The 12,546-nt window shown below is 54.2% G+C and overlaps 2 protein-coding genes across 2 annotated transcripts in view; both read right to left on the bottom strand.

The window, feature by feature from the left end:
- Nucleotides 1-281: 281 nt before the first annotated feature.
- LOC141725493 (erythroblast NAD(P)(+)--arginine ADP-ribosyltransferase-like) overlaps nt 282-12,546 on the bottom strand; it is a 52,986-nt gene continuing 40,721 nt past the window's right edge. Inside the window, exon 2 of the mRNA XM_074529224.1 lies at nt 282-862. Coding sequence (XP_074385325.1) covers nt 777-862 — 86 coding nt within the window. The 3' untranslated portion in view covers nt 282-776. The remainder of the gene's footprint in view (nt 863-12,546) is intronic.
- On the bottom strand, nt 1,403-2,996 carry LOC141725216 (erythroblast NAD(P)(+)--arginine ADP-ribosyltransferase-like). The gene is made up of 2 exons (XM_074527861.1): nt 2,897-2,996; nt 1,403-2,261 (listed from the first exon to the last, which is right to left on the bottom strand). The coding sequence occupies exon 2, from the start codon at nt 2,225-2,227 to the stop codon at nt 1,403-1,405; it is 825 nt and encodes a 274-aa protein (XP_074383962.1). The 5' UTR covers nt 2,228-2,261; nt 2,897-2,996.

Here is a 12,546-nt window from a genome sequence, read left to right as displayed (position 1 = left end):
CCCTCTTGAACTTCCCAAATCCCAGCCTTCAAGATCCCCCAGAAGTGCAGGATGTGGCAGGATGATCTGCCTGGAATGTGCCCAAGGGACAATGCCCCATTTGTGGCCCTCAAGGCTGCACTGAGAGGGGTCTTCTGCTGATTTTGGTGCTGAATTGGGCTAAAACCAAATCACCAATCCTGAATTGTCAATTGAGGATAAAAGACCAGAGCTGGGCCTAGCCATCTATCATCTGACCCTGGGAATGTCCAATCTTTTGTCAGACAGGGATTCCTCTCTCCTGTTCCTGCTTGAAATAAAATGTGTGTGAGGATCCTCCCTTGGGAAGAGGATGCTTGCCAGGGATGCTTCTTAAGGCTGAGAGAAAGAGGTGTTCCCACGAGTGTTGGTGTGAGGACTGACATTGAGTCCTGCATAAGAATAGACACATTTTGCTGGCTTTGACAAAGTTATTTAACTGAATTGTTTTGATAGAAATTTTTAATAACATTGCTTTGCACAATTGCCCTGGTGTGCACAGTGGTCAGAGTGGCTCTGGTGGCTCAGGGAGTCTTGGTGTTCACAGTGGCCTTGGTGGTTATACAGACCATGGTGCCCAGAGTGCCTCTGATGACCGCAGTGACCTCAAGGTGGCGATAGCTGCCAAGGTGGCCAGAGTGGCAGTGCTGGCCTTGGTAGCTTCAGTAGTCTTGTTTGTCTGGGGGTCCTGGAGGTTTTGGTGATCTTGGTGGCCACAGTGACCACAGTGACCTCAGTGACTTTGGTGGCCTCATGGCTCAGAGGATCCCTGTTGCCACTGCCAAGGTTATGGTGGCCAGGAGGAGTCCTCCGAGGTGGAAGGGGGTGCTGGGGATGCTCCCACCTGGGGGACAGAGAGAGGGGTAAGGGGGGACCATGTGGGGAGGGACAGAGTTGGGGACATGCATATTGGAGGGTTAGGGGTGGCAGGAGAGATGGGGACCATGAGTTGACAGGTGACAGGGTGTTGTGGGAGGCACGGAGGGGTACAGGGGCCATGGAGGTCAGGGGTGTCATGGTGGGCTTAGGTTTGACAGGGGTCAGGTGGAGTCAGGAGGTGCCATGGTGGGTGACCGGTGGTGACAGGGGTTCAGGATGTGCCATGAGAGGTCCCAGCCCACCCACATCCAGCACACAAGGCCCATCCCCACAGCACTGCATTTGGTGGTGAGTGACAGGGTCGGAATGGGGTCAGGGCCCCATGTCTCTGTCCCTGTCCCTGTTGTCCCCTGGCATGGGTGTTCCTTTCCATTTTCCCTCCCACAAGCGGGGGTCTCCATCTCTGTTCCCTGTCTTTGTGCCCACGTGGGTGTTCTCAGGCTTGGTGTCCCCAGCATGGCCTGTCCCCAAACTCTGAGTGAGTGTCCCCACTCTCTGTGCTCTGTCATGGGTGTGCCCTGTCCACTGTTGGTGTCCCCATGGCCACAGTGGGTGTCCCCATCCCTCCTATGCTGTCACCTTTCAGCCACTTGCAGGTGGAGCTGCTGAATGTCCCCTTGGACCGGAGCTGGATCCTTGCCCTTTCTCCTTCCTGGCTGACATTGATGACCTCGAAGGTCTCATATGGTGGGATCAGCACCTGCTTCTCATTAGGATACTTGGAGAATTCCCGGATATCTGCGCCGTGGCACGTGTACACCTCGAACACCGTGGCACTCCCAAAGTCCTTGGCAGTTCTTTCACTCTGTGATGCTGAAGAGAATTGACCAAACCGGACGATGTCACCGAGCTTTGCCTTGAACCGGTACTGGCTCACCCCCCGGTACACGTTGTGACACTGCCCATTCTGAGCCTGCCTCAGTGTCACCAGGGCCTGGGTCAGCAGGAAATGCAGCGTTTTGAAGTGGAAGTTGTCCCGGTATTCCTGGATGGAGCGCCCGGCTGTACGCACGGCTGCATTGAACTCTGTGTGCAGCTCATCCATCGTGTAGGCCATGAGGGCGATGGCCTGGGCTGGAGATGACAGAGGGGACACAGGGGACCCCCGACTCTGCCACTCGTCTGCGGCCTTAAGCCAGGTCTGGGTAAAAAGAGGATTTCGCTGGAACTCTGAGTTGTTGAGGGCCGACAATGTCGCGGTCATGTTAGTGCCACAGCCCTGGTACTGGTTATCGAAAGAGTCCGGGGCCATGTCCAGGGGCATCTCATTGACAGCCGTGGTAGCCATGGCCATTGCCAGCAGTGCCAGGGCCTGAGCCAGGGGAGCCATGGAATGGAGAGGCCACAGGCACCAGGGTGAGACACTGGAGGACACAGAGGGGACACAGAGGACAGAGAAGAGATGCAGGGAGGGTCCATCAGTAACGGACGGGGGAGGATATTGGCGTCAGCTCAGGGGGAAGGGAGGCACTCCTGGCCAGCAGACCCCTGGGCATGTCTGGGGTCCCTGATCCTGAATCCTGGGGTTAGTTATGCCTCCCCAATATCCCCCAGCCCCCCAGGGACCCCAATCCAAATACCACAGTACCATGTCCTCTTGGCCCCCTAGAATCCCAATCCTACTCCTATGAGTACACGTACCTTCAGCCCCAGCAGGATCCTGATCCAAATCCTGCGGTCACTCCCTGAGACCCCCAGTGTCCCCCTCAGATGGTGCCCAGACCCCAATCCCACTCCCAGTCACCAATTTCTTTGCTGTCTCCCAAGAACCTCAACCCAAATCCAGGCATCACCCTCTGCGCCCACAGTGTCTCCCGGCCCCCCCATGACCCCAGTCCCACTCCCACCATTCTGTGTCCCCCTCATTTTCCCCTAGAGTCCCCCATTACCCCAATCCTAGACTTGTGACTCCCCCAGTGTCCCCGCAGCCCCGCAATCCCAATCCCACCGTCCCGTGTCCCCCACAAGAGTCCCCCTGGAGTCCCCCGAGCCCCGATACCAAAATCAGCCGGAGTGAACTCCCTGATGGAACTGGAGGTATGAGAAAGCTGGAATTCTTTATCAGCTGAGACTCACAACAGATCTCTCCTGATCATGCCCATCAGGGGGGATTTGCCAAGGGATATTTATCCACCCTAATTATAAATATTCATTAAAATGTGTCCCTCACCTCGTATAGACTCTTCATCTTTCCAAGAAATAATTTGCATGGCTCCACCTCTTTCTGAAAGTCCTTTTATGCTACTGAGGAGTCCTAAAAATGAGTTTTCTCTGTGTGGTTTTCACTGCATGCCCCAGTATGCCAGATGACCTCACATTGAACTTTCATTTTTGACAGACACTGCTTGTTCTGTGTTACAGAATTTGCCAAACACCCCTGACTGGAGTTCCCTTTATCTCTTTGTCCACAGGTTCAAGCCACAATGCTCTTCTGTGTACACACTTTTGCATCATTTTATTGGTTTTTGCTAATTCTTCTTTAAGCGCTATCCAGCACCATTCAGAAGGACTCAAACTTTCTGTTCTCTCTCTTATTGCTCACCCTCCATGACCCCAATCCCATTGTCTGATGTCCCCCCAGTGCCACCCAGTCCCACTCCCCACTACTCACTGAGCTGCTTCCACACCTCAGATACCAATTGGGGTGCCCTATCAGATGACATCCCTATAGGCACCATGAGCCTGGGCATGATCTCTTGGGGGAGTGCCTGGGTGATTCCCCTGGCCTTGGTAGTGTGGCAGGAGAAGTTCTGGACCTCCAAGATGGGATGCCCCAACACCAGGAGATACCTGACCCTATGTTGGCATGGTAGCTCAGAAAAGCCATTTGCCAGTAATTCCCAGGAGTGTTTCCTCTTTCAGTGATGCCTGGAGGTGATGGTTTGGAATTCAAAGTAACCTCTCGTGCAGCTTTAGTTCAAGTCTATTTCCCACAGGGATTTGTTGGTCCCCAAGCTGGTGTGCCTCATATTTTATTACGGCTCAGCTGAGCTCAGCTCAGCTCAGTCACCCAGGCACTCCCTCAAGAGATCATCCTCAGGCTCAAGGTGCCTACAGGGATGTCTATTGAGGGATTGTTGCAGGAAAATGGACACTGTGCCCAAGCCAGCCTCTATGGGATCTGAGTAGAATTTCACTTTGTCCCCAATAGCTCAAAAACTGGAAGAGCCTACTCAGGAGAAAAACAAGTCCAGGATGTGAGGCACGCTAAGAAGGCAGAATAAAAAACCACAGCAGAGTGCATGAAGGCAAAACAATAAACCACAGTGAGATGCATGAAGAAAGAAGACTAACCAATCAGCTGAAGGCTTGAGACGCGTGCACAGATAGTCCAAACCAATCATGTATTAGCTTGAGGTGCGTGAACAGTAGAATAAAGCATAAATACAGTTTGTTCTTGCAATAAATTTGACTTCTCTTGATCATATTGATCATGGCGTGATGTCCCATTGCTAATCCTCCACTGATGTCACCTGATAGGGGCCCCCAAGTGATATCTGAGGTGTGGCAGCAACTCAGTGAGCAGTGGGGAGTGGGACTGGAGGCAACTGGGGGCACATGGGATTGTGGGATAGGGGACCTGGGGGTGAGCAATATTAGAGAGAATAGAAAGTTTTAGATGCCATGGTAAAGTTTGGTGCTTGGTACAGTTTAAAGATGAATGGGCGTAAAACAATAAAATGATGTAAAAGTGTGGACATAGCAGGACAAAGGTGATTGTACTCTGTGGAGGAAGAGATAAAGGGAATTGCAGTAAAGGATTTTTGCCAAGTTCTGTAACACAGAAGGAGCAGCGTCTGCCCAAACAAAATTTTGAGGCATGGTCATCTGGGATATTGGAGCACTCAGTGAAAACCACACTGAGAGAATACTTTTATAGTACTCTCCAGAAGAATAAAAATTATTTCCTAAAAAAAACAGAGCCACGCAGATTATTTATGGGAAAAATGCTGGTTTCTCTATTAGATAAAGGACACAATTTCATGTGTATTTATAATTATGATGCATAAATACCCAAGGGCAATGTCCCCCCTGAGCTGCAGAACCAGGAGAGATCTGCTGTGAGTCTGAGTTGATCAAGAATTCTGGCCTTCTGATACCTCCAGTTCCATCGGGGAGTTCACTCCGACCAATTTCGGTATCAGGGACTGGGGACCCTTGGTGGGGAACATGGGACTGAGGGATTGGGGTCTGAGGGGCACTGGGGGTGTCACAGGACAAGGACTGAAGTCCTGGGGTGGTCTAGGGACACTGATACGAGACACAGGACCATGGGAGTGGCAGTGGGTTACTGGGAGACACTTGGGGGGCACATGGGACTGGATCAGGGTCTAGGGGTCCCCAGGGAGGTCATGGGACTGAGAGTGGGATTGGGGTAAGGAGGGGTAGGGGACAGGGACAAGTGGGACCCATTGGGGACCCCAAACCTTGGATCAGGGTCCTGGGGGCCATGGGGTCACTGGGAGGGGTACAAGGGATTGGGAGAGGGATTGGGGTAATGGAGGCATATTACAGCGACCTGAGGAGGTCTCCATGGTGACAGAAGGACGAGAATCTTGTTACTTGATCAGAAGGCTGGATTTATTGATATATGATATATAATACATTATAACTATACTAAAAAGAATAAAGAGAGAAGTTGCAGAGAGCTTGCTAAGCTAAGAATAGCATGAAAGAATGAATAACAAAGTTCTGTCTCCAGGGACACTGTCCCCGAGCTTGCTTCTGTGATTGGCCCCCAATTGTAAACACGGAGCATGAGCCAATCACAGGATCACCTGCTACATTTCACAGCGGCCGGTAACAAATTGTTTACATTCTTCTTCTGGGGCCTTTGCTTTCCAGAAGATGCACAAATCCCAAAGAAAGGATTTCTGTGAAAAAATGTCTGTGACAAGAGGCACTGGGAAACACCGGGGGGGACACACAGGACTGGGAGTGGAACTGAGAATCTGAGGGGTTACTGGGGTTATTGGAGAGGACATCAGGAAGTGACTCCAGGATTTGAGTCAGGGTCCTTCAGGGGGCTTGACAAGACACCTTGAGGTGGGATATAGTGAGACAGAGTAGAGATGCATTCTGAATTAGGTGAAGTGTCTAGGAGAGGTGAAAAGTCGGTGAGGCCAAAGCTGAAGGAAAAGCTCCTATGCTGGAGACAGCGAGGAGACAGAGAAAGAAAAACAGAAACGACCACGAGGTCAATTTGCCCATGACCTAGGATATCCTTTGATAAAGAAGAACAGGCGATAAATGTCACGCGGAATGAATATGTATGAACCTATTGTGAAACTATGCATATGCATTTGGAAGGGGGATAAAAGGAGACCTGAGGTCTTCAGGGGTACGCATGCCTTTTGAGGAGGATTTCCTCTGCGTGCGTCTGACACGCGTCGTAATAAAGGCATACTGGGCTTTACAACTTTTATAAAGTTGTGAGGTTTCTTCTTTTCTCCCCAAAACAATAGGACTGTGGGAAAGAGATTGGGAGTCAGTGGATCTGGGGGACACTGGGGCACCCAGGAGTGACCCCAGGATTTGGGATCAGGTTTCAGGACATGTCCAGGGATTTCCCAGCCAGCGCTGCCACCACTCTCCCTGGGCTGACCCCACTGTCACTCCCTAGCCCCTCACCAAGGAAGCCTGCCCATGTCCCTCAGAGTCGTCTCTGTCCCATCAGTGTCCCCTCAGCATCCCCTGGTGTCCTCCAGTGTCCTCCATGTGTCACACAGTCTATCTTTTGTGACCCCTCTATGTCCCACAGTGTCCCACACTGGTCCCTGTGGCCTCTCTTCTCCATGGCCCTCCTGGCTCACACCCTGGCACTGCTGGCAATGACCGTGGCCACTGTGGCCATCACGATGGTGCCCCTGGACATGGCCCAGAACTCCTTTGATGACCAGTACCTGAACTGTAGGGATGAAATGACTGAGAAGTTGCCAGAACTCAAGCGCTCTGATTTTCTCAAGAATAACACATTTGAAAAGGTCTGGAAAAATGCCACAGCCAAGTGGCAGAAAGGAGGCTCCGATTCATCCACTCTGACCAAAGACCAGGCCATTGCCCTCTTAGTCTACACGATGAAGTCTGTGTATAGTGACTTCAATAAAGCCGTGCGCACAGCTGGAAACTCCAGCTGGGAATACCATGACAACTTCTACTTCAAAACGCTGCATTTCCTGCTGACCGATGTCCTCCAGAAGCTGAGAAACCCTAAGAATTGTCTGGATGTCTTCCAGTTAGTGAATAGTTACCAGTTTGAGGTGAAGACTGGCGCTAAAATCTGCTTCGGCCAATTCGCTTCATCATCGCTGGACAAAACGGGGGCCAAATATTATGGGACAGACACAATGTTTGAGGTGCACACGTGCCATGGCATGGACATCCAGAAGTTCTCCTTCAGTCAAAGTGACAAGGAGGTGCTGATCCCACCCTTCGAGACCTTTGAAGTCAGTGATGTCAAGACAGAAGAAAGCATGTTGAACATTGTTCTTTGCTCCACCGGGAACTCCAGAAACTTCAACTGTGAGTGGCTGCGAGGTGACATCTTGGGAACAACCTGGGGGGATGGGGACACTCAGTGAGGGTTGGGGACAAGGACACACGGTGCTGGGGTCACCCATGGCCCAGAGAGGACAGGGACACAAACTGTGGCTGGGAGGCAGGACACCCAGAGCTGGGGACAAGGTCAGGGACAGCTATTGATTGGGCACAGGGTTTGGGGACATCCAGTGCCAGGTGAGGGGGACAGACACATCCAGTGCGGAGGTTGGGGACAAGGTACATGGTACCGAGTTGGGTAGTGGGAAAATGGATCTCATTATGGCCCCCTCTGACCCCACATCCTCAGGGACCCACCTCTGTCCCTCTCACCATGGCTCTTCTGATGCCCCCCTGACCCTCTCACCTCATGATCCCCCTGACCCCTCTCTTTGTCCCCACAGGTGGGAGCCTCCCCAGGAAGTCCCCCAATCTTGGGGGGCTTCTCCTGGCTACCATGGCCATGGCAGTGGCCATTGGAACCCTATAAGCCACGAGCCCACCAAGGTCACGGTGGTTATGCAGGCCACTGTGGCCACCATGGTCACTGTAACAAGGCCTCCATCCAGGGGAAGCCCTTCCGAGAGCTGCCCAGTGAGGGAGTGATGCTAGGGACCAGCATGAGGGGGGCTGCCTCGCCTGATGCATCAATAAATTGCCACTTGCTCATCTGCTGTATAAGAAATGTATCAAAAACTTGATCCTTGCTTGCCTGGCATATCAAATGTTTATCAGAAATTTGATCCTTGCTTGCCTGGTGTATCAAAATTTTACCAAAATTTGCTGCTGGCTCACCGGATGTATCTTCTCTAGCTTCTTTAACGCCTTTCCTGCAGAATGTCTCATTTCCTAAAATAAAGCAGTTCCTGGAGTTTTTGTTAGAGAGAACTTAAAGGTTTATTTTTCAAACCTCGATCTAAAAAGAGGTGCTGGAGAAATGTTCCTCCCTTTTTCCTCATTCCCTGCAACCCCTCAGAAAGGACCTGGAGGGGCTCGAGTGTGTCCAGGGAAGAGATGGCACCGGTGGAAGCATCTGGAGCACCAGGAAGGGCATGCGCCGCTCCCAGCTGTAGTTCCTGCCAACAGCAGGCGGCAGCACGAGCTGCTGGTGCTGCCAAGCGCCCGCCCCGCCCCATCCCGGCCCCGGGGGCTCTGCAATGGTTTGGGATGGAGCGACCTTAAAGCCCGTCTGGTGCCAGCCCTGCCATGGGAAGGGACTTCTTCCCCTGGGCTGGGCTGCTCCAGGCCCTGCCCAGTCTGTCCTGGGACATGGCCAGAGATGGGGCAGCCACCTCGTCCCTGGGACAGGAGAACATCGGTGTGGATCTGGTCCATAAATGTATTTGATGGATCCATGTGACAAGAGCTCCAAGCTCTCAGTGCTTCCACCGCCAGAAGGATTTTGTTGCTTCCCTGCTTGGTTCCTTCAGGTCCCAGACAGGTGGATTTGGGCCAGTGGCCCACTCTGACAAGGGAGCAGGGCAGGCTCTCCCATGCTGGTGTGAGCAGCTCTGCCCGCTGGGTGTGCCGGTTCTCCCGTGCTTAAACCCTTCATTTTTTGGATGTCTTCCCTAAACATCAAAATCCCTGCATCCCCAAAACCCTAGCATCCCAAACCCCAGCTGCTGTAGACACAGCATTCCAAAATCCCTATATCCCAAAATCCCAACTGCTGTAGGCACAGCATCCCTAAATTCCTGCATCCCAAACCCCAGCTGCTGCAGGCACAGCATCCCAAACCCCAGCTGCTGTAGACACGGCATCCCAAAATCTCTGCATCCCAAAACACCAGCTGTTTTAGACAGGACATCCCAGCATTCCAAAATCCCAGCTGTGTTCACAGCTGCTGGCTGCGCTCCAGGCTGAGCCATTCCAGCCCCGGGTGAGTGTCCCAGGCTCACCTGTAAGACACCCCCAGGCCTGGCAGCAACCCAAGAGAGAGGCTGGGCTGGGAATTCCCGCAATTCCCGGCTGCAGTTCCCTGGAGATCATCATCCTTAGATCTGCATTTCTTCAGTAACAGGATCATTTCCTCCAGCTGGGTCCCAGTTCTGTGGGATTCCTGAGCAGAGGCTCAGCTCTGGATTGGGGCTCCCTCCCAGTACCCCCAGTTCCCCCCCGTGCCAGGGCAGGAGCCCCCAGGGGTGACTCCCCCAATGCCAGGACAGGAGCTCCCAAGGGTGACTCCCCCCTCCCAGGACAGGAGCCTCCAGGGGTGTCTCCCCCTCCCCAGGTTCCCCCTTGGCTCCATCCCAACTCCTGGAGCCCATCCTGGAGGGAAAGGGCCGCTCCTGCCCCCAGGGAATTGACCCCGGTGTGCCTGTGAGAGCTGGGGCTGGGCAGGGGCACCCACAGCACCTCCTGGGACCAGCCCTGCTCCCCAGGGTGCCAATGCAGTCCTGTTCCAGCCCTGCTCCCCAGAGAGCTAGTGGAGTGCCAGCCCTGTGCCAGCCCTGCTCCCCAGGGAACAGACCCCGGAGTGCCTGGAAGGAGCTGGGGCTGGGCAGGGGCACCCACAGCACCTCCTGAGGCCAGCCCTACTCCCCAGGGTGCCAGCCTGGGCTGAGGAGGTGCCAGTGCAGTGCCAGCCCTGCCCCCCAGGGAACTGACCCCAGTGTGCCTGGAGGGAGCTGGGGATGGGCAGGAGCACCCACAGCACCTCCTGAGGCCAGCCCTGCTCCCCAGGGTGCCAGACTAGGCTGAGGTGCCAAACCGGCCTGAGGAGGTGCCAGTGCAGCACCAGCCCTGCTCCCCGGGGTCCCAGCCCTTCTCCTTAGTGTGCCAGCCCAGGCTGAGGATGTGCCAGTGCCGTGCCAGACCTGTGCCAAACTGGGTTGTGAAGGTGCCAGTGCAGTGTCAGCCCTGCTCCCCAGAGTGCCAGCCCTGTGCCAGCCCTGCTCCCTAGGGTGCCAGTCCTGCTCCCCACGGTGCCAGCCCTGGGCTGAGAAGGTGCCAAACTGGGTCGTGGAGGTGCCAGTGTAGTGCCAGCCCTGTGCCAAACTGGGTCGTGGAGGTGCCAGTGTAGTGCCAGCCCTGTGTCAGCCCAGGCTGAGGAGGTTCCAGTGCAGTGCCAGCCCGTAGAGAGCCTGGTTTAAGCATGGCTTAAAGAAAGAGGCCATGAAGGTACTCAGCTGAGGGAAAGATAGAAGCCTGCTGTAAAGCAGCCTTTCCCAGGCTCGATCCTGTAAATAGTTAGGTTCTCAGCCACCTTTTATATAAACAACAAGATTCTCAGACCGTTCTGTCCTTGGCTGCTACTGGGAACAGATGGCCGGTCTGGGAACAGATATGAAGGTTTTGAGAACTTTTCATATCATGGTGAGAACACTGATCTTGGTTTCAGTAAACTAACTTCAGGTATTGTAAACAAAAGGAGGAGCTGAAGTTTTCTCTACAGCCTATCAGGAGCTCAGATTTTGCAATATGCATGAAGTGAATTAACACTGTTATAAAAAGTGCCTGGTTGTTCAATAATTCGGAGTCAGATGCTGAATCAACGAAGATGGGTCTTTATTGGAATATGAATCCCAATATAACCAGTTAGATGGTGCCTGGGCCAGTTCTGACCCTCGCTGCTGGGCCAAAGGCAGCACTGTGGTGCTTTACCCCAGAGATACCTTGGCTGCTGGAGATTGCAGCGGGGCACAGACGCAAGTCCAGGCTTGTCAGGACTCCGTTTACCTCAGGAGAGAGAGCTTCTGGCGATGGTGAAGATAAGAAAGGGAGTGGATTCTGCTGGAGGGTTATATCCAGATGTTTATTCCACGGGTACAGAGGTCTGAGCCGGGGCAATTCCTCCAACAGAATGCAGGCCGCATGGTCTCATTAACCTTTTAAGCTCAGGGCAGGGGAAGGGGAGGGGACACCTATACGGGCCAATGTCCCCCAGGCCTGAGGGACCAATCACACGATGCCTTGCTGGTATGTTAGCCTGATTGACAGGGCACACTCAGCGAGGGGCGAGGGGGAAGGGAGAAGGTAAAACAGGACATTGCAACACACCGCAATCAAAAGGTCTTCTCCCTTCACTTCGTCACCAGCCCAGACTGAGGAGGTGCCAACGTGATCTGAGGAGGTGCCAGTGCAGTGCCAGCCTGGGATGAGGAGGTGCCAGCCCTGTGGGAGTGCAGAGACAGTCGCGCGCCAGCCCAGGCTGAGGAGGTGCCAAACTGGGCCAAGGAGGTGCCAAACTGGGCTGAGGAGGTGCCAGATTGGGTTGAGGAGGTGCCAGCCCTGTGCCAGCCAGGCCAAGGTGGTGCCAGCCCCGTGTCAGCCCAGGCCAGGAGGTGCCAGCCCTGTCACACACACACACAAGTGACACCGGCTTTCTCTGTGTTTTTATCTCAACTCCCCAGACAACAGATCCCCATGCCCGCCCTGGAATGTCCTGGAATGTTCTTTACACACGGCTACAAAAACCCCGGGAGGCAGAGGCGGCAGGGCAGAACCCCAGGATCTTGACCAATTCCTTGGAACAGAGCTGGGCTGAGTCCCTGGATCCAAGCTTGGCCAATTCCTTGGACAGAGCTGGGCAGAGTCCCTGGATCCAAGCTTAGCCAATTCCTTGGACAGAGCTGGGCCAGTTCCCTGGATCCAAGCTTGGCCAAGCCCTGGGATCAGAGCTGGACCATTTCCCTGGATCTGAGACTGGCCAGGCCCTGGGATCACATATAGACCAATTCCCAGAAGCCAAGCTCAGCCAAGCCCTGGGATCAGAGCTGGGCCTATCCCCAGATGCAAGCCCTGGGATCGGAGCTGGGCCCGGTCCCAGATCCAGGCCCAGCCCCAGGCCCATCCCCAGCCCGAGGATCAGAGCTGGGCCTATGCCCAGATCCAAGCCCAGCCCAGGCCCAGGATCAGATCCAGGCCCAATACCAGGCCCAGCTCCAGGATCAGAGTCAGCCCCATCCCCAGGCCCAGGGTCAGATCCAGGCCCAGTCGCAGGCACATCCCAGCCACAGGATCATAGTCAGCCCCAGTCCCAGCCCCAGTCCCAGGCCCGGTCCCAGTCCCGAGGATCAGAGTCAGGCCCATCCCCAGGATCAGGTCCAGGCTCATCTCCAGGCTCAGCCCCATCCCTGGGGCGCAGTTCATGCCGAGAGGTCGCTGTTG

This window comes from Zonotrichia albicollis, chromosome 1 (genome assembly GCF_047830755.1).
Source record: "Zonotrichia albicollis isolate bZonAlb1 chromosome 1, bZonAlb1.hap1, whole genome shotgun sequence".
NCBI classification, from domain to species: domain Eukaryota; kingdom Metazoa; phylum Chordata; class Aves; order Passeriformes; family Passerellidae; genus Zonotrichia; species Zonotrichia albicollis.
This window is presented reverse-complemented; position numbering and strand designations above follow the sequence as displayed.

Coding starts and splice junctions, on each gene's coding strand:
- LOC141725216 (XM_074527861.1), bottom strand. CDS start 2,227: ATGGCTCCCCTGGCTCAGGCCCTGGCACTGCTGGCAATGGCCATGGCT.